The sequence below is a fragment of the Giraffa tippelskirchi genome, chromosome 7 (assembly GCF_054371585.1).
Source record: "Giraffa tippelskirchi isolate mGirTip1 chromosome 7, T2T-mGirTip1v1.2.pri, whole genome shotgun sequence".
In the NCBI taxonomy this organism is placed as follows: domain Eukaryota; kingdom Metazoa; phylum Chordata; class Mammalia; order Artiodactyla; family Giraffidae; genus Giraffa; species Giraffa tippelskirchi.
In genome coordinates, this window is record NC_137281.1 from 7388318 (window position 1) to 7412829 (window position 24512).

General features: G+C 45.3%; 2 protein-coding genes across 52 annotated transcripts in view; one reads left to right on the forward strand and one right to left on the reverse strand.

Moving 5' to 3' along the window:
• The first annotated feature begins 4351 nt into the window (after positions 1 to 4351).
• On the forward strand, positions 4352 to 19765 carry LOC145515264 (orphan sodium- and chloride-dependent neurotransmitter transporter NTT5-like). Of its 50 annotated transcripts, none has more exons than XM_081515216.1 (14): positions 4352 to 4398; positions 4520 to 4827; positions 10236 to 10496; positions 10652 to 10809; positions 10916 to 11042; positions 11190 to 11368; positions 12792 to 12902; positions 13112 to 13350; positions 16761 to 16947; positions 17359 to 17560; positions 17704 to 17863; positions 18347 to 18512; positions 18735 to 18990; positions 19118 to 19765. In XM_081515216.1, exons 3-14 carry the CDS (start codon positions 10274 to 10276, stop codon positions 19147 to 19149), a joined length of 2040 nt encoding a protein of 679 aa, XP_081371342.1. In that variant the 5' UTR covers positions 4352 to 4398; positions 4520 to 4827; positions 10236 to 10273; the 3' UTR covers positions 19150 to 19765. The 50 variants fall into 50 exon arrangements, 48 of the variants coding, with proteins under 48 accessions (XP_081371342.1, XP_081371329.1, XP_081371307.1 ...); XM_081515203.1 differs by having other exon boundaries at positions 13112 to 13220; positions 13305 to 13350; positions 18735 to 19765; XM_081515228.1 differs by having other exon boundaries at positions 4380 to 4827; positions 13112 to 13220; positions 13305 to 13350.
• TRPM4 (transient receptor potential cation channel subfamily M member 4) overlaps positions 14535 to 24512 on the reverse strand; it is a 62886-nt gene continuing 52908 nt past the window's right edge. For both annotated transcript variants that reach the window (XR_014060811.1, XR_014060805.1), the window contains one exon: positions 14535 to 15606. The gene's annotated coding sequence lies outside the window, so the exon portion shown is untranslated. The remainder of the gene's footprint in view (positions 15607 to 24512) is intronic.

Sequence of the window (24512 nt, forward strand, 5' to 3'; positions counted from 1 at the left end):
ACACATACGTGGAATCCAGAAAAATGGTACAGATAAACCTAGTTCCAGGGCAGGAATAGAGATGCAGACAGAGAATGGACATGTGGACACAGGGCAGGGGAAGGTGGGATGAATTGGAGGAATGGGTCTGACATAAATACACTGCTGTGTGTAAAATAGATAGCTAATGGGAACCTGTGGTATAGCACAGGGAGCTGCTCAGCTTGATGCTCTGTGGTGACCTAGATGGGTAGGACTGGGCATGGGGGGAGGTTCCAAGAGAGAGGGGATATATGTATGCATATAACTGATACATGTAGCTGATTTATGTCATTGTGCAGCAGAAACACAACATTGTAAAGCAATTATACTCCAATAAAAAAAAAATATGAGTTTAAGAGACATGGAGGATAGTGGAACAAAGTTCAACACACCTCTAATAGGAATTCCAAAAAGAGATCTTTGGAAGACTATGGGAGAGACAATATACAAAGACAAATAAAAAGATGACCATATTCCCCAAATCAAGGAAAGACTCAAATCTTTGGACTGAGGAAACATAACAAATTGAAAAGAAGATTAAATAAAAGGAAACTGCAGGATCCCCAAAATAAAGAGCAACCAGGCAGAAAAGACATTACCTATAAACTATCAACAGAAACAATAAAAATCTGTTATTAGGACTGGAAAAGAGTTTTATTTGAGCCAATCTGAGAGCTACAGCCCTGGAAATATAGAGTCAAGAAGCACTTGAATTGTGTTCTGCTAGACTACAAGATGGAGGTGGCTTATAAAGGCAAAAACTGTAAAATTATATGCTTTTTAATCAACATTATAATCAGAGGCTGCAAGAAATAAAGATGCTTATTAAGCAAGGATTGGTTGGGGTCCAAAATGGTTGCCTAGTTTCAAGGGAAGACCTTGTGATCTCAGGTTGCAGCTGGCAGCTGCTGGCAGACACTGTTTTGAGAATGGCTGGTGGTGTCTTTGAGTCTGATACAGTCCAGAAAATTCAAGTTCTCAGTGATGGAGGAACCTGTCTGAAACCATATCCACAATGGCCATCCAGCTCCAATTTGGATGGCTGAACTGCAATTACTCCATTTTTACTTTTTAAAATGCATTATTTTCTTTAATGGTTAAAGTAGATGTACAATGACTCAAAGGACATGAATTTGATCAAGCTTCGGGAGTTGCAGATGGACAGGGAAGCCTGGCATGCTGCAGTTCATGTGGTGGCAGGGTCGGACATGACTGAGCGACTGAACTGAACTGAAAAATATATGTTTGATAGGCCATAGGCAGGCTGTTTCAGTTATCATAAATCCTAAGTTACATCATGTATAAGTTAGAATGACTTCCATATACCTCTATATGTGAAAATTTCTTCCATCAAAAGAAATGACAGGGCTTCCCTGTTGGTGCAGTGGGTAGGAATCTGCCTGCCAATTCAGGGGACACAGGTTTGATCCCTGGCCCAGGAAGAAGCCACCACAACAAGAAGCCCTCGCAACGCAACAAAGAGTAGCCCTGCTCTCGGGAACTGGAGAAGGCCCTCCTGCAGCAGCAAAGACCCAGCGCAGCCAAAAATAAACAAGTAAAATGTACAGAAAGGAACGACAATCCACAGCTGGTTTCTTATCAACTGCAAGAGAATCCAGGGTACAGTAGAAGAGTATCTGCCAAGAGGTGAAAGTAACTATCAACTTAAAAATGTAAATCCAGCAAAAACGATTTCTCCAGAACAAGGCAAAATAGAGATTTTTCAGGGAAGCGCAACAGTTTTCCACCCACAAATCTTTGGTAAAGGATATACCCCTGCCAGTGCACGGGACACAGGTTTGATCCCTGATCCAGGAAGATTTCACATGCTGCGGGGCAACTAAGCCTGCACAATGTAACTACTGAAGCCCAAGTGCCGTAGAGCCCATGCTCCACAACAAGAGAAGCCACTGCAGTGAGAAGCCTGTGCACTGCAACTGGAGAGAAGCCCTCGAAAATGGTAATGAAGACCCAATGCAGCCAAAAAAAAAATATTTTTTTTAAATTTAAAAAAGAATATATCTCAAGGAGTAGTAAAATGATCCCAGAAGGCAGATCTGAGACTTGAGACAGAAGAAATGCTGAGCCAAGAAAATGATGATAATGCTGGTAAATGTAAACACATATTAACTCTTATAAAGCAATAATCAGTTCAGTTCAGTTCAATCACTCAGTCGTGTCTGACTCTTTGTGACCCCATGAACCTCAGCATGCCAGGCCTCCCTGTCTATCACCAACTCCCTGAGTCCACCCAAACCCATGTCCATTGAGTCAGTGATGCCATCCAACCATCTCATCCTCTGTCATCCCCTTCTCCTCCTGCCCTCAATCTTTCCCAGCATCAGGGTCTTTTCAAATGAGTCAGCTCTTTGCATCAGGTGGCCAAAGTATTGGAGTTTTAGCTTCAACATCAGTCCTTCCAATGAACACCCAGGACTGATCTCCTTTAGGATGGACTGGTTGGATCTCCTTGCAGTCCAAGGGACTCTCAAGAGTCTCCTCCAACACCACAGTTCAAAAGCATCAATTCTTTGGTGCTCAGCTTTCTTTATAGTCCAACTCTCACATCCATACGTGATTACTGGAAAAACCATAGCCTTGACTAGATGGACCTTTGTTGACAAAGTAATGTCTCTGCTTTTTAATATGCTGTCTAGGTTGGTCATAACTTTTCTTCCAAGGAGCAAGCATCTTTTAATTTCATTGCTGTAGTCACTATCTGCAGTGATTTTGGAGCCCCCCAAAATAGTCTCACTGTTTCCATTGTTTCCCCATCTATTTGCTGTGTGAAGTGATGTGACCAGATGCCATGATCTTAGTTTTTTGAATGTTGAATTTTAAGCCAGCTTTTTTGATCTCCTCTTTCACCCTCATCAAGAGGCTCTTTAGTTCCTCTTCACTTTCTGCCATTAGAGTGGTATCATCTGCCTATCTAAGGTTGTTGATATTTCTCCCGGCAATCTTGATTCCAGGTTGTGGTTCATCCAACCCAGCTTTTCTCATGATTTACTCTGCATATAAATTAAATAAACAGGACAACAATATACAGCCTTAACATACTCCTTTCCCAAGTTTGAACCAGTTCATTTTTCCGTGTAAGGTTTTAACTGTTGCTTCTTGACTGGCATACAAGTTTCTCAGGAGACAGGGAGGTGGTCTGGTATTCCCATCTCTTTAAGAATTTTCCAGTTTGTTGTGATTCACATAGTCAAAGGCTTTTGTGTAGTCAGTGAAGCAGAAGTAGATGTTTTTCTGGAATTCCCTTGCTTTCTCTATGAGCCAACGAATGTTGGCAATTTGATCTCTGGTTCCTCTGCCTTTTTCTTCATGGATCATACTTTGAGTTATATGGTTTAATTGACATTAGAACCATCTGTTTTTTTAAAGGTTAAACAGAACTCAGCGCTGAACCCATCTGGTCCCAGTGCCTGTATCAATGGTAGATCTTTACTCATCTTCTAAATCATTTCTATTGATTCCTCCCACCCCCAAATTCTTGGATCACTTTTAACAATTTAAACTTGCTAAATAATGTCAGTGTTCTCTAGGGTTTTAGATTTGTTGACCTAGAATTTCATATAGGATTCCCTTGAAATTCTAATTTTGGTGATGATGTTGCTTTTCTCATTCTTAATGTTGGATACTTTTATTTTTACTTTTTAAAAATCAGGCTCAGGCAGCATTTGGATTATTTAGATTTTTTTTACTTTTTTCACTTTCTGTTGTATGGATTTCACCTTTTACTTTATTATACTGTTTCTAGCTTGTTTGGGTGTTATTCTGATTTATTAGGGGGAATATTAAGTTCCTTTAGTGTTTCATCTTTAGTGATGAATTCACCTATTAAAACCCAGAGACGCAAGACCACCAAACTACTATCTGCCTAGCAACAGGTGATCTCACTCCAGCCACAGCAAGGGATCCTCAAAGAAGAAACTTGGAGAGATGATGCTCCAAGAAGGCAGGGATGATGGGGTGAAAGGAGTGGGAAGAACTGAACTGTGCTTCATACCTAAGCGCGCAGATCCTCAGGTTTCAAATCTCTGGGAACCGCAGGGAATGCGGTCCCTTCAGAGAGATAAGTGCAAGACGCCCGCAGCGGTCTACGGACTGTGAGTCCAAAACCTGGAAGAGTGAGTCCACAGGGGCTGGGATGGGGGTCTGAAGATGGCAGGCACCGCAGATGCGAGCATCTTCAAGGCAGATTGCCTAACTCATCTTTCGGCTACAGCGAGATATTAAAATCTCCTCTGACCCCAGGGGCGATGGCTTGCACCGACCTTCATACCCTCGTCGCGTGCCCAAGCCGCCCCCACCCCCAAGCGACGGCAGAAGCCACCGGTCTAGTCCAGATGCGCGTGTCGGTGGCGGGTAAAGGTGGGGGATGGTCCCGGTTCCTGACCTCTCTGGGACCCAGGCGTCTGTTCCCCCTTCCTGCACCGCTCCGCCTCTGGACGCAGACCTCGGAACTTCCCCTCCCATCTTCCTTTCTTTCTAGGAATTTAGGGGTCCAGGATGCCCTGAACCTGGAAGGGGAGGGTCGGCCCGCAAGCAGGCTAGCAAAACGCCAGCGGTTAGAGCAGAAGTCTGGTGGCCCATCCAGCCCCCTCTCTGCTCCCCAGCTCGCCTCCCCACTCCTCCCCCTTTCTCTCTCCTCAACCAGGCCTCGGATGGGCCAGCCCTGGAGACGACTCCCTCCAGCAGGTGATGGGGCTGAGGCCGGTAGGGTTGGGGTGTAATAGGCGTGGCCTTCACTGACTCGAGACTCCTGGTACTCTCCCGCCTGAATCAAAGAGCAAACTGCAGGTGAGAAGCCTTGAAAGGGTGACAAGGGGGTGGCTGCTGTTGGAGGTAGGGTGGGGGCTGGGAGTCGGAGTGGGAAGCAGTGGGCTGTTCAGGAAGGGCCCTGGGTGCTAAACTAAACGGGCTGTGAAGCATACTCAGGAAGATTTAAGCAGACCATAGATTTAGTCAGGTTTATATAATGACTCCAGAATATTACATAGCCATTAAAAATCATATTTTAAAAGAATGCCTTATTACCTAGGAAAATACTCATTATATACTCATGATATAATGGAAATGTATATTATATATATCCAGTAAATCTCCAATCTGTAAAAAATAACATATATGTTCATAGAGTATATATTAATGTATATTTATATACTCTGTGTTACGTTTGGGGTTTCCCAGGTGGCTCAGTGGTAAAGAATCTGCCTGCAATGCAGGAGACCCTTGGGGTGGGTTTGATCCTTGGATGGGAAAGATCCCCTGGAGAAGGGAATGGCAACCCACTCCAGTATTCTTGCTTGGAGAATTCCATGAACAGGGGAGCCTGGCGGTCTACAGTCCGTGGGGTCCCAAAGAGTCAAACACAGACTAATTGACCAACACTTTCACTTTCATGTTACATTTAACAGTATTATCCAATATATATGTTCTATAATTGTATCTCATTTGTGAGAAATAGACTTATATATGTATTAATAATTGTAGTTTTAAATTTTAATAATTTTAGTTTTAAAAATATTTATTTATTTATTTGGCTGCACTGGGTATTATTTAAGGCACACGGGATCTTCAGTCTTCTTTTTAGCCACGTCTGTTTATGAACAGATATACTAAATTCTAATGAACTCACCTTTACCTATTGTTTTCCTTATGGTTAGCCCTTTCTAAGTTCTGTTTAAGGAATATTTCTTAACCTCCACATCATGAAGATATTCTCCCATATTAATTTCTTTAGAAGCTTCCTGGATTAATTTTTGTATGTTGTGAGATAATAGTCAAATTTTGTTTTTTCAATATGAATATACATTTTCCCTTCATACTTACTTAATTCTGTCATTTCCATGATCCTCTGAGTTGACATGGAATACCTCTCCAGTTACTCAAAACTTTTACTTCTCTCAGTAATCATTTGTAGGTTTTGGTATAAAGGTCTTATCTTTCTTGTTAGATTAGTTCCTAAACACTTGAAATATCTTCATGTTATTATAAACATTACCTTTAATTTTTTCATTAGCTATCTATTTCTTGTTGGTATTAGAAATGCTATTAGTAGTATTCCATTAACTCTGTATTCAGCAACCTTGTTATTACTCACTTATTAGTACAACTATGTACTTATGGATTCCTTTTTATTTTTCACATGCACAATCATATCCATAAATAATGACACATTTCCTTCTCTTTCCAAACTTTATACTCTAAAAAATCTTATTCTACTTTCTATGATCTCATATCAATTATCTATTGCCGTCAAAATGCTGTTTAATACATCACTTCAAAATTCAGTGACTTAAAACAACAAGAATTTATTACTGTGTCTCATGAGTCATTAGGCTGGGGTCAGCAAATATGTATGGGGCTACTGACTGATCTAAGCTAGCTTGAGCCGGGAGCTCTGGAGTGATTCAGCTCCGTGTTATATGTCTCAGTGTCAGCAGATTAGTCTAGATGCGTCCTCATGGTGATAGCAAAAGTGTAAGAGAGCAAGCAGTAACAATGAAGGTTTTTGCAGCCTGGTCTCTGAATTGGCACATCAGCCTAGATTCAAGGGATAGAAAAGTAGATTACAGCCTCTCTTAGTAAGAGGATCTTCAGGACATTGTGAAGGGAGTAGATAAAGGAAAAATTGAAGATTTGGGGCCATGGATGCTATTAACCTACCCAAATTTTAAATTCAGTTTGACTAGAAGGGATGGTAGTGGGCACCTTGTCTTATTACTGATCTCCAAGGGAAAGCTTTCAAAATTTTATCACTAAGTTCGATATTTGCTGTAAGCTTTTCTGTAAATAATCTCTATGAAATTAAGAATGTTCAGTTTTAGTTGTGTTGCATGGGCTTAGCTGCCCCCAGACATGTGGGATCTTAGTTCCCTGACCAAGGATAGAACCCATGTCCCCTGCGTTGGAAGGAGGATTCAGGGATCTTCATTTTTAGTCCTACTTTCCTAAGAGTTCTTTTTTAATGAATAGTTTTTGCATTTTATAAAAAATTTACACAAATATTGAGATGATTTTATGACTTGTATCCTTTATTGTGTTATCTTGATTGATTTTTTTTTAAACTTTTAAACTTCCCTGCATTACTGGGATAAACTCAACTCAGTTGTGATGTAATGTTGTTTTTATGTGTTGATGCATTTGATTTGCTAGTATTTTGTTTGGGACATTTGCATTAATGTTCATGAAAGACATTGGAATGTGATTTTCTTTTTTTTCATAATTCCCTGCCAGGTTTTGGTATTAAGGTTAGGCTGGTCTCGCTACTTTTTCTATTCTGGAAGATTTTTATTCAAGATTAGTAGTATTTGTTTCTTTAATGTTTAGTCAATTCATCGGTAAAATCACCAGGTCATAAAGTTTGCTATGGAGGAATATTGCTAATTAAGAAGCAATTTATTTAAGAGTTATAGGACATGTATCTTTTCAAGTTATGATTTTCTCAGTACATATGCCCAGGAATGGGATTGCTGGATCAAATGGTAGCTCTATTTTTAGTTTTTTAAGGAACTTCCATATTGTTCTCCATAGTGGCTGCACCAATTTACATCCCCACCAACAGTGTAGGCGGGTTCCCTTTTCTCCACACGCTTCCCAGTATTTAGCAATTTATTGTTTGTAGAATTTTTTGATGATGGCTATTCTGTCCAGTACGAGGTGATACCTCATTGTAGTTTTGATTTACATTTATCTGAGTGCTTAGTCACTCAGTCCGACTCATTGCTACCCCATGGATGTAGCCTGCCAAGCTCCTCTATCTGTGGGGATTCTCCAGGCAAGAATACTGGAGTGGGTTGCCATACCCTCCTTCACAGGTCTTCCCAACCCAGGGATCGAACCCAGGTCTCCCGCATTGCAGGCAGATTCTTTACTTTCTGAGCCACCAGGGAAGCCCAATAATTAGTGATGTTGAGCATCTTTTCATGTGCTTTTTGGCCATCTGTAAGTCTTCTTTGGAGAAATGTCCGTTTAGATCTTCCACTCCCTTTTTTTTGGCCGTGCCACGGCCAGTTCCCCAACCAGGGATAGAACCTCCACCCTCTGCAGTGGAAGTGCAGAGTCTTAACCACTGAACCACCAGGGAAATCCCTTTCCTCATTTTTGATTGGGCTGTTTGTGAAGTATTTTTTTTGTTTTTAATTAAGCTGCATGAGCTGTTTGTATATCTTGGAGATTAATTCCTTGTGGTTCAGTTCATTTCAAATATTTTCTCCCATGTTGTGGCTTGTCTTTTCATTTTGCTTGTGGTTTCTTTTGCTGTGCAGAAACTTTTAAGTTTATTTTTATTTTTGTTTTCAGTACTCTAGGAGGTAGATCAAGAAAGATCTTGCTGTGACTTATGTCAGAGAGTGTCCTGCTGATGTTTTCCTCTGGGAGTTTTATAGTACCTGGTCTTTTTAATTCATTTTGAGTTTATTTTTGTGTTTGGTGTTAGAGACAGATTTAGGTTTAAATATACTATCTGATTAGGTGTTTTGTGCTTGTCTTATCTATTCTATATTTCTTTTTCTCTTCTTTCTTGCATTCTTTGTACATTGATTGTTTTCATTAGTCCATTTTTTTCTCTGATAGCTTAGGAATTATACATTTAAACTATTATTTTAATGATTCCCCCACATATTAAAGATACATATATTTTATCAAATTATATTTATTTGTTCTTTTATCCTCTTACTAGGCAATGAAAAGTACTTACAGTAATTAAATTCCCATTTACCACTCTCTTAATCTTTGTTGTTATATATTTAATTCTTTACTTAATTAAAACTGAACAAGGTGTTCCTGTTTCTTTTTTTCAGTCTCAATTTTATTCACATATTTTCATTTTAATTACTATCAATTCTTTTCTGCATGTCTGACCTTTCTTCTAAGGTAAATTTTCTTCTTCCAGAAGAAACGTCTGTAGTATTTGTAGTAGTGCCAGGCTTCTGGCAACAAAACTCCATGGTTTTGTTAGTCCGAAAATGTATTTACTTCATCTTCATTCTTGAAGAATATGTTTTCCAGAAATGGAATTCCAAATTCAAAGTTATTTTCTTTCAGCACTTTATTTTTTTTATTAATTTATTTATTTTAGTTGGAGGCTAATTACTTTACAGTATTGTAGTGGTTGTTGCCATACATTGACATGAGTCAGCCGTGGGTTTACATGTGTTCCCCATCCTGAACCCCCCTCCCACCTCCCTCTCCATCCCATCCCTCTGGGTCATCCCATTGCACCAGCCCTGAGCACTTGTCTCATGCATCGAATCTGGACTAGCGTTCTGTTTCACATATGATAATATACATGTTTCAGTGCTATTCTCTCAGATCGTCCCACCCTCACCTTCTCCCACAGAGTCCAAAAGACTGTTCTATGCATCTGTGTCTCTTTTTCTGTCTTGTATATAGGGTTATCGTTACCATCTTTCAAATCCCATATATATGCATTAGTATACTGTATTGGTGTTTTTCTTTCTAGCTTACTTCACTCTGTATAATGGGCTCCAGTTTCATCCACCTCATTAGAACTGATTCAAATGTATTCTTTTTAATGGCTGAGTAATAGTCCATTGTGTGTATGTACCATAGCTTCCTTATCCATTCGTCTGCTGATGGACATCTATTCTTTCAGCACTTTAAAGATTTAATTCCACTTCCCACTTGCTATAACAGTTATTAAATATTTTGAAATCGATCTATTGCTTATAAGATGAGAAAAAAACTGAGTGTCAGAGAAATGAAATTATTTTCTCAAAGTCAGTAACTCATGAGAAGGGCCAAGATTGAAACTCTGGCCTTCATTGGACTAAAACCTTTTTTAAAAATTAGTTTATTTATATTTGGCTGCACTGGGTCTTCCTGGCTGCTAGGGCTTTTCGCTAGTTTCAGAAAACAGGGGCTACTCTTCATTGCAGTGCTCGAGCTTCTCGTTGCAGTGGCTTCTCTTGTTGTGGAGCAAGGGCTCTACGGCACGTGGGCTTCAGTAGTTGTGGCTCCCAGCTCCAGAGCACAGGCTCAATAGTTGTGAAGCACAGGCTTAGTTGCTTGGAGGCATGTGGGATCTTCCCTGACCAGGGATTGAACCTGTCCTTCATTGGCAGGCAGATTCTTTACCACTGAGCCACCAGGAAAGCCATCTAAAACCTTTTCTGTCATGGAGTTTTACAGTCTGGTATCTTGAGACATGTTTCTTAAAGTCTGCTCTTCTTGGTGACCCCAAGATTCCCTCAGGAGTTAGTGGGCCTGTAAGAAGAAAGTCATGGAGTCCCTTGAAGAAATATCAGAGGAAGAGTCCTCCAAAGAACGCCAAACTTCCTTGACACCGTCCTGGAAGCTCACAGCCAAGGAGATTCTGGCCACCAAGACCCAAAACTACTTTGCTCATACTAAAAGAGCTGAGAACATCTTGATCCAGGTTGCCTTCTCCATTGGTCTAAGCAGCATATGGCGGTTCCCTTACCTGTGTCATCTGAATGGAGGAGGTAAGGCCAGGGACCTGGATCCTGAGTTTAAAGAAGGAGTTTTAAGGCTGGGCACCTAGGCTCCGGTGATTTGGGGGAGGAGATAACTGGAGATTGAGAGGAGGGGGGCCAGGACTCCTGGCTGTCTGAGCACAGCTCCTGGCTCTCTTCTTCAGGCAGCTTTATCCTGATGTACTTCTTCATGCTCCTCTTTTTCGGGGTTCCCCTCATGTACATGGAGATGATCATGGGGAAATGTCTGCGCGTGGACAACATCCGGGTCTGGAAGCAGCTTGTTCCCTGGCTGGGCGGCATAGGCTACGCCAGCGTACTGGTGAATGAGGGCCCAGCCAGGGGCATCCCAGTCCACCCCTTATGGTCTCCAGGTTCCCTGTCTCCACCCATCCCGCCCCCCTCAGGCCCGCCGTGTCCACCCCCAGGTGTGCATCTTGGTGAGCTTGTACAACAGCATTATCATCACCTGGAGCCTCTCCTACCTGAGCAACTCCTTTCATTATCCCCTGCCGTGGGACCAGCGCCCACTGGTGAGGAGCATCAACGTCACCGGTGAGGAAGGGAGAGAGAGGGCCAGCAGAGCCAAGGGAGGCAGGGGCACCAGAAGCAAGAGGCAGGGAGTGAGAGCCAAAAGGGAGGCAGTGATAAGCAGGGGCAGCCACCAGGTGAGGTGGTACCTGAGTGACTGGGTTCCCCCAGACCTTTCTTGCCTTCAGACCGTAACCCACCAGTACTTCTGGTACCACACCATTCTGAATGCCTCAAACCACATTGAAGAAGAGGTCGAGACCCTCGTCCTGAGTCTCACGCTGGGCATCTTCACAGTCTGGTTCCTCCTCTTCTTAATCATGATGATAGGGCTAAAGATTTCAATGCAGGTAAGCACTCTGATTGCCGATCTCACTACTCCTTCACCTTTGCCAGGTCCAAAGATCCGCAGGCTCCCTGCCCCCATACCACCCAACTCCTTCCTGCTGACTTCTCTTTTCCAATCCTCATGACCCACCCCCCATCTGCCCAGAGGGTAAGCTCAGAGGTGACCATTCAGCCACTCCATCAGGGGTCCTAAGGAAGACGCTGTACTTGCCCTCAGCAGCTGTCACTGCTCCTCTCAAAGAGAACCGCTCATCTTCCGTCCGTGGCACAGAAGAGCACCTCAGACTGACCCAGCTCCCTCTTCACCATCTCTCATCTACATATCACTGCACGTAGGGACCTGCAGACAGCCTTGTAGATCAGACCACGGCCTCACCCCCTGAGCCTGGCATACTCCACCTTCCTGCATCTTGACAGTGCCTGTTAACCCCTAAAGGAGCCGATTGGCACTGATTTCAAAGTTTCTCATTTAGATTGTTTTATTCCAATCCTTATTTCCAACCCATCCCCTTGGCACCTGGATATTCTCCTTCTGTGGAAAAGTAATGTCATATTATCTTGGTTAATATTACCTGTACCTTCTGACCCCTGTATCTATGCAAGCAATCAACTTTCATGCCAGGCATCCCTGGAAGCCCAGCTCACCATGTCTTTGAAGCCTTCAAAATAAGCCAGTCACACAAAAGTGGGTTTTACTAAAGGCTTAGTAGAGGACACAGTGGCAGGGAGGTGAATTTCCCTCATCAATCTCTGAGCAAAAAAAAAAAAAATTTTTTTTAATTTAATTCCTATTAAGCATATCATTTTCTCACAAAGTCTCTTCTCCATTTCTTCTTTTCCCCTTCAGCTATGAAGGTGTTACATCCAGTCTTCAGCCTCACTGGCTCCTCTCCCCTTTGCAGTTCTTGTCCCAAAACTCAAAAATAGGCCAGAAAAACCAAAGCCCATGAATTGATAGTATCCAACTGCACCACAGGGTTTCCCTGATGTGGTAAAGAATCTACTTGCAATGCATCCCTGGGTCAGGAAGATCCCCTGGAGAATGAAATGGTAACCCACTCCAGTATTCTTGCCTGGGAAATCCCATAGACTGAGGAGCCTGGAGGATTACAGTCCATGGTGTCACAAAAGAGTTGGACAAGCCATAGCAACTAAACAACAACTGCACCACCATTTAAAAGCCATCTTTACCTGGGGCCTCCACCTGATTGGTGGAATTTTTTCCCCCCAAACAACATTGTTGTCTCCTTAGAATAATCCTCCTGGAGCTCCCTCTTGTTACATCCGGGCCACATGAACGCTGCTCACCCCACTCTCTCTGCTCCTGCTGACCTGCAGTCCCCTGCTAACGCTTGCCTCTGTCCTATGCTCCCCTCCTGCCCATGTCTCCTGACTTCAGCTTTCTGTCCTGACCTCTCTTACCAGATGCTGATTTTCTCAGTATTCCTTCCCTACATCATCCTCCTCTGCTTCCTCATCCGAGGTCTCTTCTTGGAAGGTGCAACCACCAGCCTCAGACGTATGGTGACCACAGAGGTGAGGCTGGGCACTCCAGACCTTCACCCTCCCTCGGCCACTCAGGCCTTCTCTGCGTTTCCTTCCCCTGCGTCTTCTCTCCTTCTGTCCCCTGTGCACCTCTCGTCCCTCCTGTTTCCATCCCAGCCTGCCCCCTCCGCCAGCCCACTGGTGGTTCTGCACCCTGAGCCCATTCCCAAACTCCTCTCGCCCACCACCCCGATCAACAGTTCTCTGCCTGGGCCTCGCTGGACCTGTGGCGTCAAGCAGGAGGCCACGTGCTCTATTCCCTGGGCCTGGGCATGGGCACCACCATCTTATTCTCCTACAAAGCTGGAGGTGACAACTATGCCCAGGTGGCCTCTTTGGTGACCCTGGTCAACCTGGTGACTTCATTGCTGACTACGTCCATCATCTTTATAGTGCTGGGGTTCTGGACCACCACCAGTGGACACGCCTGTGTCAAGCAGTGAGTAGTCGCAGGCTTGCAGATCCAAAAAGAGGTCCTCCTTCCTCTACTTCAGCAGCCCCCCAGCCTCATGGACCTTCAGACTCAAACCTCTCCAATAACAACAACAACAACAATAATAATATCACATTATTCTCAGAGAAAAACAGCTGGAAGGGAATAGTCTAATATCCATCACTTTATAGATAAGAAAAGAGTCTCAGATATATGACTGTCCAAAGATTGGGCTTCCCTGGTGGCTTGGACGGTAAAGAATCCGCCTGCCATGGAGGAGACCCAGGTTCAACCCCTGGGTCAGGTAGATTCCATGACTGTCCAAAGGTTTCTATAAACTGCAAATGGTGTAAAGAAGTTTTCAGAATCAATTGTTTAACTCACAGAGAGGCCCGTTAGAGCATTCTGAGGCATAGTCAGTGGTTGTAGCCCAGGCTGTACGTTGGAATCATTTGGGAAGCCTTAGAAAATACTTATGTCTGTGTGCCCCCACCCCCCGCAGGAATTCTCATTTACTTGGTCTGGAGTGCATTCAGGCACTGGGATTCTTTAAAGTCTCAAAGTGGAATTTTCCTTCCAGTTAAGATATTGAAGGATGCAAAAGTCCATATTTGTACAGTAGCAGCATCTTTTAGTGGATAAAATGAAAATCATACTTTGCTATACAGTTATAGAAGTGCCGTGGACCCAAGAAGCTTTAAAGAACTAAGTCTGTACCAAGAGAATACTAAAGGAAATTCTTGAGGCTGAAGGGAAATACCCAGTTTGTATTTAGATTTCATAAAAGTACACAGATAAAAAAGTAATTTCACCTATCTAAGCTGTTCTGAACATACTTGCTAGTTTTCCAGTAACTGAATAACCTAGCTTCTTTAGTTTAAATTAATTTAAATTAAATTAAATTTAAAATTCAGTTTCTCAGTTGTATTGGCCACATTTCAAGTACTCAAGCCAGGCCTCGTTAGTGCCCACTATACATAGCACAGCTCTAGCGTAATCATCAAAAACAAAATAATAAGAGATATACGTCAAACTCACTAGATTCCAAATATCAGTGCCCTCCCCTGCTTCAGTTGTAACAACCAAAACTCTCTCCAGACATTGTTCAATGTCCCTGGGGAAAAAATCACCCTCTGTTGAAAACCATTGTGTTAAGGATATCAACAACAGAAAAACAGTTACCATCATCCTTTTTTAAGAAATTTTATTTTATTTCGTTTATGACTGCACTGGGTCTTCCCTACTGCACACAAGCCTTCTTTAGTTGTAGTGAGCAGGAGCTGCTCTCCAGCTGCGGTGGGCTTCTCATTGCAGTGGCTTCTCCTGTTGCGGAGCGCAGGCTCTAGGGCGCCTGGGCTCAGTAGTGGAGACTCGCAGACTCTAGAGCACAGGCTCAGTAGTCGTGGCGCATGGGCTCAGCTGTCCTGCGGCATGTAGAATCCTCCCTGGGCCAGGGATCCAACCCATGCCCCCTGCATCGACAGGCGGAAACTCAACCACTGCCAAGGAAGTCCAATGTCATTCTTAATGGTTAATTATTGAGCATTTTCCTCTAATATTAAAAACAAGACAAGGGTATCTCTTTTCATCACATCTCTTCAATATTATAGTGAAGTTCCTAGTAGTGAAAGGAAGCAAAAGAGGAATATAAAAAGAATAGAGCATAGAAAGAACTAAAACTGTCTTTATTCACAAATGGCATAAGTGTGTACTTAGAAAACCTAAAAGAATCTCCAAAAAAAATTCTAAAATAAATAAGTGCATTTAGGAAAGTCACAGAAATATAAGTCACCATTCAAAAACAATCAAGTTTTTCTACATGCTAATGGCAAAAAGCAGTTAAATGAAAATTTAAAAAAGCAAAACCATTTACATTAACATCAAAACCCATCAAATACTAAGGCTAAACTTAACAGAAGATGTGCAAGATCACATACTGAAAATTATAAGGCATTGCTGAGAGAAAGACCTAAATAAGTGAAGAGCTATGTTATGTTCATGGATTTGAAGAATCATTGATGTTAGGATATAAGTTCTCCCCAAACTGCCAAGGGAAATGGCAGTACACATCCCAGCAAACTTTACCATAGAACTGACAAGATCACTCTAAAATGTATATGGAAATGCAAAAGATGTATAATAGTCAAAACAATCTTGAAAAAAAAAAGTTGGAGACATACTACTTGGAATGTAAATAAGTATTATGCAGTACAATCCAGCAGTCAGGAGCAATAAACTTGATGTATATTCAGCAACGTACAGCTATCGGCAAAAAAAAAAAGAGAGAAAAAGTAAGGAACAGAATGCTGTTTATAGCACAACAACACTTCAGTGATGACACACAAAACAACATATTTTTTCCACAAAATAATATCCATATTTGAAACACATGAAAGTGAGTCGCTATAGAAGCAGAGGAAAGAGTGAAATTCAAAAATGAAGGTGGTCCAGTGGTGATTCACTCTGGCGGTCCAGTGGTTGAGAGCTTGCCTTCCAATGCAGGGGACTCAGATTTGGTCCCAGGATGGGGAACTAAGATCCCACATGCTGTGGGGCAGCTAAGCCTGTGTGCCTCAGTGGAAGGGTCCATGTACTGCAACTAAGACCTGACGCAGCCAATAAAATAAATAGTTTGAAAAAAAAATGAAGGAGAAAAAAGATCAAACACACTCTGCTGGTTGAGGAAAATGTATTATGAACGGGCCTGTTGAACCTAGCACTCCAAACTTAAGGTCCAAAAAGAGAAAATCGTGAGTGTATTCATTTTCTGGGGCTGCCATAACAAAGTTCCACAAACTGGGTGGCTAAAACAACAGAAATGTATTGTCTCACAGCTTCGGAGGCCAGAAGTCTGAGCTCCGTGCATTGGCAAGGCTGTGTCCTGCCGCGGGCTGTAAGGAAGAGTTTGTCCCATGCCTCTTGTGGTTTGCTGGCAGTCTTTGGTGTTCTTGTAGAGCTCACCGGCATTCTCACATGGTGTTCTGTATGTCGTGTGTGTATGTGTTTATGTGTCCAAATTCCCTCTTGTTATAGAAAGATACCAGTCACAATGGATTAGGGCCCTCCGCCACTACAATACAGCCTCATCTTTAATTACCTCCACAACAGTCTTATTTCTAAATAAGGTCCCTTTCTGAGGTAGTGGGGGGTTAGGACTTCCCACCGGATGAATCTAGGAGGCGGGGACACACAATTCATAACACTGAGGAATTAGCTACTGCAAATATAACATCACCTGCCACTTAGGTGGGATCCCCAGGCCAACTGGCCCCAAGTCCATGTGGTTAGCTTCTGGTCCCTGCCCTTGTTACTCAGCTGCACTCATCTTAGGCAGCTCACTTTCCTCTTCAGTCCTTGACATCCCTGGTCTGCAGTCAGCTCTCCACCACCTTTCCTTTCCTCTGTCCCCACTTCAGGAGCGTCTCAAAGCTGATGCAGCTGATAAACGAGGGGGTGCTGCCTCAGAATGCCAAGCCCCCAAAAGACATCCTGCTGCTCCCCACCCTGGACTACCTAGAATGGATCAACAATCTCCCGGGCCATCTCCGGCAACAGGTCATCCACTTATCCCCATCCTGCAGCATCAAGGTGCAGAAGGAAATGGTGCGTGTTTGGGAACAGGAGGGGAGTTGGAGTCCTTAACGGCCCCAGAGGACCTAGGGATCTGCATTTCCTAGGGTCTTTGGCAGGGGGGGGGGCACCTAATCATCTTCTGAGGCAAGGTAACCATTATAATCACTTTTCCACCACCATTTCATATGTGCCCAGGCCGCTGGGGAAACTGTCCCTCTAATTCTCACATTGACCTCAGGATCCCCATGTATTAGAGATGGAAACCAAGGCGTCAAGAGGTTAAGCTCACATGGCTCCTGAAACCCAGAAGGGCACTCGGACCATCCATTACCACTCTGGCCTCTTTCTTCTGCCCAAGGCAGACATTGCTAATCGATCACTGCACCATTTCCCTCCCCACATCCAGACCCACCACTACCTCAGAGCCCTTCTCTCCCACAGTTCATGGAGGGCCCCGGCCTGGCACTCGCAGCCTTCTCCCAAGTCATCTCGTTGTTCCCTGGCGCCTCTTTCTGGGCCATCCTCTTCTTCATGGCCCTGCTCATCATAGGCTTGAGCAACTTGATGAGGCTCTTGGAAAGCATTGTCTTTCCCCTCCAGAACTCCATCTCCATCTTCAGGAATTATCCCAGGATACTCTCAGGTACTGTGGATTCTGACCCCAGTGACAGCCTTGCCTTTGGCCCCTCCTTATCCTGCCACCCCCAGTCTCCAGGGCTCACTTTGACCCCTGAGCCCAGCCCTACACATAGACCTCAAGTGTGGCCAAACCTGCCCCTGCCTTAGCGATCTTCTGCTTGGGAGGTTTTCTGGGCAGCCTCATCTTCACCAGTCGCGCTGGCAGCTACATAATGTCCTTGTTTGATGACCTCCTGGTCCCACTGACCCTCGTCATCACTGTGGTCTTCCAGAACATGGCCCTGGCCTGGATCTACGGAGCTGGGAGGTGAACGCCCAAGCCCCTGGGGTCTGCCCAGCCAGGGAACCCTCCCCCCACCTTGGGTCTCTGAGGAGAGTTGGGGCCTGGTCTGGCCCCTCAGTCCTTCCCACAGCAGGGAGGTCTGGCTAAGGGTGCAGGGGTACAGGAGGGAGTGATCTGAGGGAATGTGGGGCTGGGGGCCCTAATGGGACAAGCAGTCAGGATCCAGGGGATTCAGGGATCCTGCCATTGGCCACGTGGACTATTCAGAAGACAAAAGGCTGGGAGCAATGCATTCCCCAGGATTGGGGGTGGGGGGTGTTTCCCATGGGGAGACTAGATGCAAGACCCAACCCCAAGGAGGGCCTGGCAGGACTTGGCAGCTCTTCAATGTTGAGAACTTGTGGGAGAACCAGACGCCTGGAAAGCCCACCCTCCTAAGGGCCCCAGGCCCCGGCGGCCAGAGGAGGGCTTTCTTCCAGATGTCCCTGACCGTTGCCCCCACCCCAGGTTCAGGGAAGAAATGTTCAGTGAGATGGGCCGCCCTCTGTGGCCCTTCACCTCATTCTTGTGGTGCTACGTGACCTTGCCAGGGCTGCTGGCCCTCCTCACCATCTTCCTCATGCAGCTCTACCAGGGGACACACCTCCACTACACTGCCTGGAACAGCAGTGGGGTGAGACTGCCCCACCCTGGCCTCCCACTCCCACCTTGGGGACCTCTTGGCAGAGCACACCCTGCAGGACCCCAACTCTGGGCTCCTATGGTCCCAGGGACCCTTTGACCAGCTTGCCAGCCCCTGGGAAATCTGATCCCCAGCATCATGTGGACTGAGACCCCACCACTGCTGCCTCTTCCTCCCACCCTGGTCTCCTCTCTCCTCTCTCTCTGCTCCCAGAGCCAGGAAGTAAAACAGCTCTACCCGCAGAACAGCCTGGGCTGGGTCATCTTCCTCAGCATCCTCACCTTCCTGCCGATTCCAGCCCACCCACTCCACCAGTGGTGGTCCCTGCAGGACTACATTGCCCCGGATCCCTTTGCAAAGCTAATGTCCAAAAAGACACCCATGATGTCCTCCATGTCCTCACAGAGGCCAAAGCAGCACTCATTGAAGTCTCAGGAGAGAACCAGCAACACCTCATCCAGAGGGTTAAGTATGTCCTTACTCAGGTCACTGAAACAGGAGCCGGGGTGCCTCAGCCAGGACTCAGTCAAGTCTGAGAGCTCTACCTGGTTCAGCTTACCTCTACTGACCTCCCTGTCGTCTTCCTTGACCATAAGGAGTGCCAGCCTCCGTGCCTCAAGGCAGGTGAGCCCAGCCTCGACAACCATAGACAAAAGCAACAAGGGCAGGGAGACCAAGGAAGAAAGCCCCAAAATGAAATCTGTTCAGTAACTCGTGACACCACCCACCTTTTCCAAGGCAGCAAATCTGTCCAATGACTGGCAGCATTTGTGAACATTTTGCTACAGAAATAGTTGGTTCTGCCAGAAAGGAGGGGAAGGGGCACATGGAAAACTTGCCTAGCAATCAGTGACATCACTCATTTGACCTTGGAAGGAAATGGACAACCCAGAAGCTCTTTCCTCCCCTCCACCACTTCTGCTAAGTGGAACACTCTGCTTTGGGCTTGGGGAACTCAGAAGAAGAAGTCACCTCCATTGCTACCAGGACTGGACCTGGTGCCCCTTTCCCCCTGCAAAGTGGGGGCACCATGTTGGCATGATGGCATGGGCATCACAGCACTTCTCAGGACCCAACTTCCAGTTACCATGGAGAGAGACAACGTTCTCTCCAATCCACCCACCTCTGCCGCCAGACTGGACTGGTGGGGTGGCTGACCTCTCAGAGGCTGCTCTCTCAGAATGAGGCTGAGACAACAATGCTGTGAGTTAATAAATGGGTCTGCTGGGACCTCCCCCCACCCATGCACAGGCCTCGGGCATAGTGTTCTTTGGGTGAACAGCCCAGATGTCAGCCTCCACCCACACATACACCCTCCAGACTGCCAACCTCTGGCAAACTGAGCATCCAGGCTGGTGACCCCAGTTTCCCCCTGCCTTTGAGACCCTTCTGTGTCCTGGAGCTGAGCCAAACTCTGTGGGGAACTTTGCAGCAATCAGGGTCACTCAATCCAGAACATGTGTTAATCCCCAAAGCTAACTTGGTAATTGGCGGCCATACTGAATCTATCCCAGAACTCTCCTCTCACTACTCCTACCAAGAGGGAAGTATGCCTAGAACATTTCAGTCCTTGTTAGCTGGCTGTTATACTTCATTCTTACTTGGGATAGAGGCCTTCAGATCAGCACAGGGAATCATAGAGAACTTGGACTTTATTAGGGCTTTCTGTGGGAGATAGATAACACCGCCCTGCCTCCTGAATGGGCTTCTCTGGTGGCTCAGATGGGAAAGAATCCACCTGCAATGCAGGAGACCTGGGTTCAATCCCTGGGTTGGGAAGATCCCCTGGAGAAGGGCATGGCAACCCACTCCAGTATTCTTGCCTGGAGAATCTACATGGACATTGGAGCCTGGCAGGCTACAGTCCATGGGGTCACAAAGAGTGGGACATGACTGAGCATCTAAGCATAGCACAGCCTCTCTGAATGTCACATAGAGTTAAGGCAGCTGGGGGGCAGGGGTGGAGGACCTAGGCCCTTTCTGGAAGCCACACCCCTTAGTGACTTCCTGGGCAAAAACTCTTCTCTCCCACTGCCTACCCCCCAAAGGTCATGACCTTGAGAATCAATGCCAGCTTCCATCATCCCAACTCTGGTTCCCAATCACTTCTAAAATCTTCATGTGCACCTTTTATTTACCTCAAACATGTCTGAACATCTTTTATGACACTCCCTTATCAGTACCCACCTTCTGAAAAAAATCCCCAACTTAGGTAGAAAATTTACCTGTGAACTCCCATTATTCTATATACCTAATGTCAGTTAAGTTTCATTTGTTTTGCTCACTGGTTAAAAAAAGGTAGATGTAAGTAGAAATTCTAAATTTTTCTTCCTGCATTCTCCAACCCCATTTGGAGAGCCCTGAAAGAGGCAGAGGTCCCCAGGCCCTTCCTGCCCCGAGACTCCTCTTGTGGCCTCCTGCCTCCTCCCTTACTCTCCAGGGACCCTGGGTCTAGGATGACCCAGATCCAGGAGCTGGAGGTGAATGGAGTGGGTCTGGTTCCCCTTCCACCCTCACCTTCCCCTCTGTGTCTCTCCTCCCTTCTCAGAGTCAGGAAGGGCCACCATGAATCAGTATTGCCAAGTATCTGGTGGGGTAAGAGAAAGGCCAGTGTAGACGATGAGTCCTACATGCAGAGAGGTAGTCAGAAGGTGGTTTTATGTGAGGCTGGGGATGAGTGAGAAGTCCTGGCATGGAGGACACCTTCCCAGATGCTATGAGAAGCCGCCTGCCCCTGTTAATACTTGAACAAGGCATTAACAGACAGGCCTGTGGCCAGTCTCCCTCTCCCACCTCTCCTTTCAGGGAGTGGGTATTGCAGGAGGCTCAGAGAAAAGAAAGGACAGCCCTGTGGTCAAATCAACCAGTCAGCGACCCAGGTGGAGAGAGAAGCGAGGTGGTCTGACTCCCAGTCTGGGATCCTTTCATTTTTCATTTCCCCACCAGGTTGATAAGTGCTTCTTGACCCTTACGTCTAGGGTACCGGCATGCAACCTACATTCCCTGGTCTGAGGGGCTGCCACAAGCTTGGGAGGGAATTGAGGACATGCAAGGTGGCCTCTGTGTGGGGGGAGATTGGTGATCTTGGGGAATATGGGGTGGGAGCCTCAGGCCCTTCTGCAGTGGGCTGTGGAGGAAGAGGTGTCTTGTCTAGGACAGTCCTGCGGTGTGTGTGTGGAGGGATGAGTTTTGTTAACTGTGATCTGAATGACCATGACATTGGCTTGGGGAAGCCACGTGAGGAACTTCAGCAAGTAGTTTCTGCTAAGACAGTTCTGCAAGCTTTTCCTATAAAGGGCCAGATGATATTTTTGGTTTTTCAGGACATGGTGTCTATGGCATACAATCCTGTCCCTCAGGATTGCTTGCAGGACCCCCCTCCCCCACTCCCCAGATACCAAAATCTTCATATGTTCAAACCCTTTATATAAAATGATGTAGTATCTGCATATAACCTACACACATCCTCCCGTATGTTTTAAATCATCTCTAGATTACTTAATACCTAATATAACATAAATGCTATGTAAATAATAGCCAGTGTGGGAAGTTTCGCTTTCTAAAAATTTTTTCACATATTTACGATCACGTGTGGTTGAATCCATGGATGGTGGAACATGTGGATGCAAAGGGGGCTGACTGAATTCTCTTTATTTGATTTTTACAACTCTTAAAAAATGTAAAAACCATTCTTAGCTCACAAGCCAGATTTATCCCACACACAATGCGTGTAGTGTGCCAACCCCTGATCTAGGGCCATATGATGCCTACAAAAGAATGCTGGTGACTAAACCAGGAATCACTTTGAACTCTCTAGTTAGCCCACTTTGTGCCAGGCAGCCACTTGGAGGGTATGACCACCAGGCCGTCCAGCAGAAACAAAGGTGACCCAAGAATGGTCAAGGGGCAGAATACTAAATTCTCAAAACGGTCTATATAACTCCCCCACCCCTTAGATCTCAGGAGATTAATTATCAGGAGGCAGCCAAGAAGAGATGCAACCTCACGGGGAGGACCACATTCAGTGCCCAACCTGCCCAACTAAGCTGTGTGGACCAGGAGGAGAGGAAGAAGGTAAAGTCAGAAATCTTTCTGAGTTGATTATTTAGGAGATGGATCCAACAACCATTAACACCAGTTGCATGTGGACAGGAAGGAGAATAGGAAGTCCCGCCTTATCCTTGACTGCAGTGTCTTCCAAAGTTGACTCTGGGGTTGGATGACTGCTGTGACCCTTCCTCCACTTTTTATAAATTTAAAAAATTTTTGGCTACCTCGGGTCTTCATTGCTGCAGGCGGGCTTGCTCTAGTTGTGCAGGGGCTAAGCTTCCTTGAGGTGCGCAGGCTTCGCATCATGATCGCTTCTCTTGTTGTGGAGCCCAGGCTCTAGGGTGTGGGCTCAGAACTTGTTCTGAGCAACAACTTGCTTCGTTGCCCGTGGCATGTAGGATCTTTCCACGCCAAGGATGGAACCCATGTCCCCTGCATTGGCAGGCAGATTCTTAACCACTGGACCACCAACCACTAGCTTTTAACTCAGCCCAAGAAGCAGTGATCCAGGCCTAGTCACTTTTGAGAACCTGTGAAAATCAAAGACCTCACTGAACCAGCAGCTTTGCTTCAGGCAGTGTGTGTGTGTGTTTGGGCGGGGTCGGGGGGTGGGGGTTAAGTTTTCTCCAAAGAGAAAGCCCCTACTTTTCAATTTCAAAATGGAGATGACTTGAGGATCAGCCTAGCTGTGTCCTTAAACATGCCATTTACATTTAACCATTTAATACCTTAATAGTTGACCTAAAGGAGATCAGTCCTGGGTGTTCATTGGAAGGACTGATGTTGAAGCTGAAACTCCAATACTTTGGCTACCTGATGCAAAGAACTGATTCATTGGAAAAGACCCTGATGCTGGGAAAGATTGAGGGCAGGAAGAGAAGGGGATGACAGAGGATGAGATGGTTGGATGGCATCACCGACTCAATGGACATGGATTTTGGTGGACTCCGGGAGTTGGTGATGACAGGGAGGTCTGGCATGCTGTGGTTCATGGGGTCACAAAAAGTCGGACACAACTGAGCGACTGAACTGAACTGAGCTGACCTACCCCAAAATCAAGTCAGACAGTCATAACGTCTCCATGGGTCAGGCAGTCCCTTTCAATGCAGCTTCAGTTCAGTTCAGTCACTCAGTCATGTCCGACTCTTTGCGACCCCATGGACTGAAGCACACCAGGCCTCCCTGTCCATCACCAACTCCCTCAGCTTGCTCAAACTCATGTCCATCAAGGTGATGATGCCATCCAACCATCTCATCCTCTGTCATCGCCTTCTCCTCCCTCCTTCAATCTTTCCCAGCATCAGGATCTTTTCCAATGAGTTGGTTCTTCCCATCAGGTGGCCAAAGTATTGGAGTTTCAGCTTCAGCATCAGTCCTTCCAATGAATATTGAGGACTGATTTCCTTTAGGATTGACCTGTTGGATCTCCTGGCAGTCCAAGGGACTCTCAAGAGTCTTCTCCAACACCACAGTTCAAAAGCATCAATTCTTCGGTGCTCAGCTTTCTTTATAGTCCAACTCTCACATCCATACATGACTACTGGAAAAACAATAGCTTTGACTATTCAGACCTTTATTGGCAAAGTAATGTCTCTGCTTTTTAATGGGCTGTCTAGGTTGGTCATAGTTTTTATTCCAAGGAGCAAGCGTCTTTTTAATTTCATGGCTGCAATCACCATCTGCAGTGATTTCGGAGCCCAAGAAAATAAAGTCTCTTACTGTTTTCATTGTTTCCCCATCTATTTGCCATGAAGTGAAGGGACCAGATGCCGTGATCTTAGTTTTCTGAATGTTGAGTTTTAAGCCAGCATTTTTACTCTCCTCTTTCACTTTCATCAAGAGGCTCTTTAATTCTTCTTCTGCCATAAGGGTGGTGTCATCTGCATATCTGAGATTATTGATATTTCTCCCAGCAATCTTGATTCAAGTTTGTGCTTCATC

Bases quoted from the DNA above. Each gene is read 5' to 3' on its own strand.
- LOC145515264 (XM_081515181.1), top strand. From the start codon at position 10,274: ATGGAGTCCCTTGAAGAAATATCAGAGGAAGAGTCCTCCAAAGAACGC. The intron at 11,369-12,791 runs GTAAGCACTCTG...CTCTCTTACCAG, and splicing joins GGCTAAAGATTTCAATGCAG to ATGCTGATTTTCTCAGTATT. The intron at 13,351-16,760 runs GTGAGTAGTCGC...TCCCCACTTCAG, and splicing joins GGACACGCCTGTGTCAAGCA to GAGCGTCTCAAAGCTGATGC.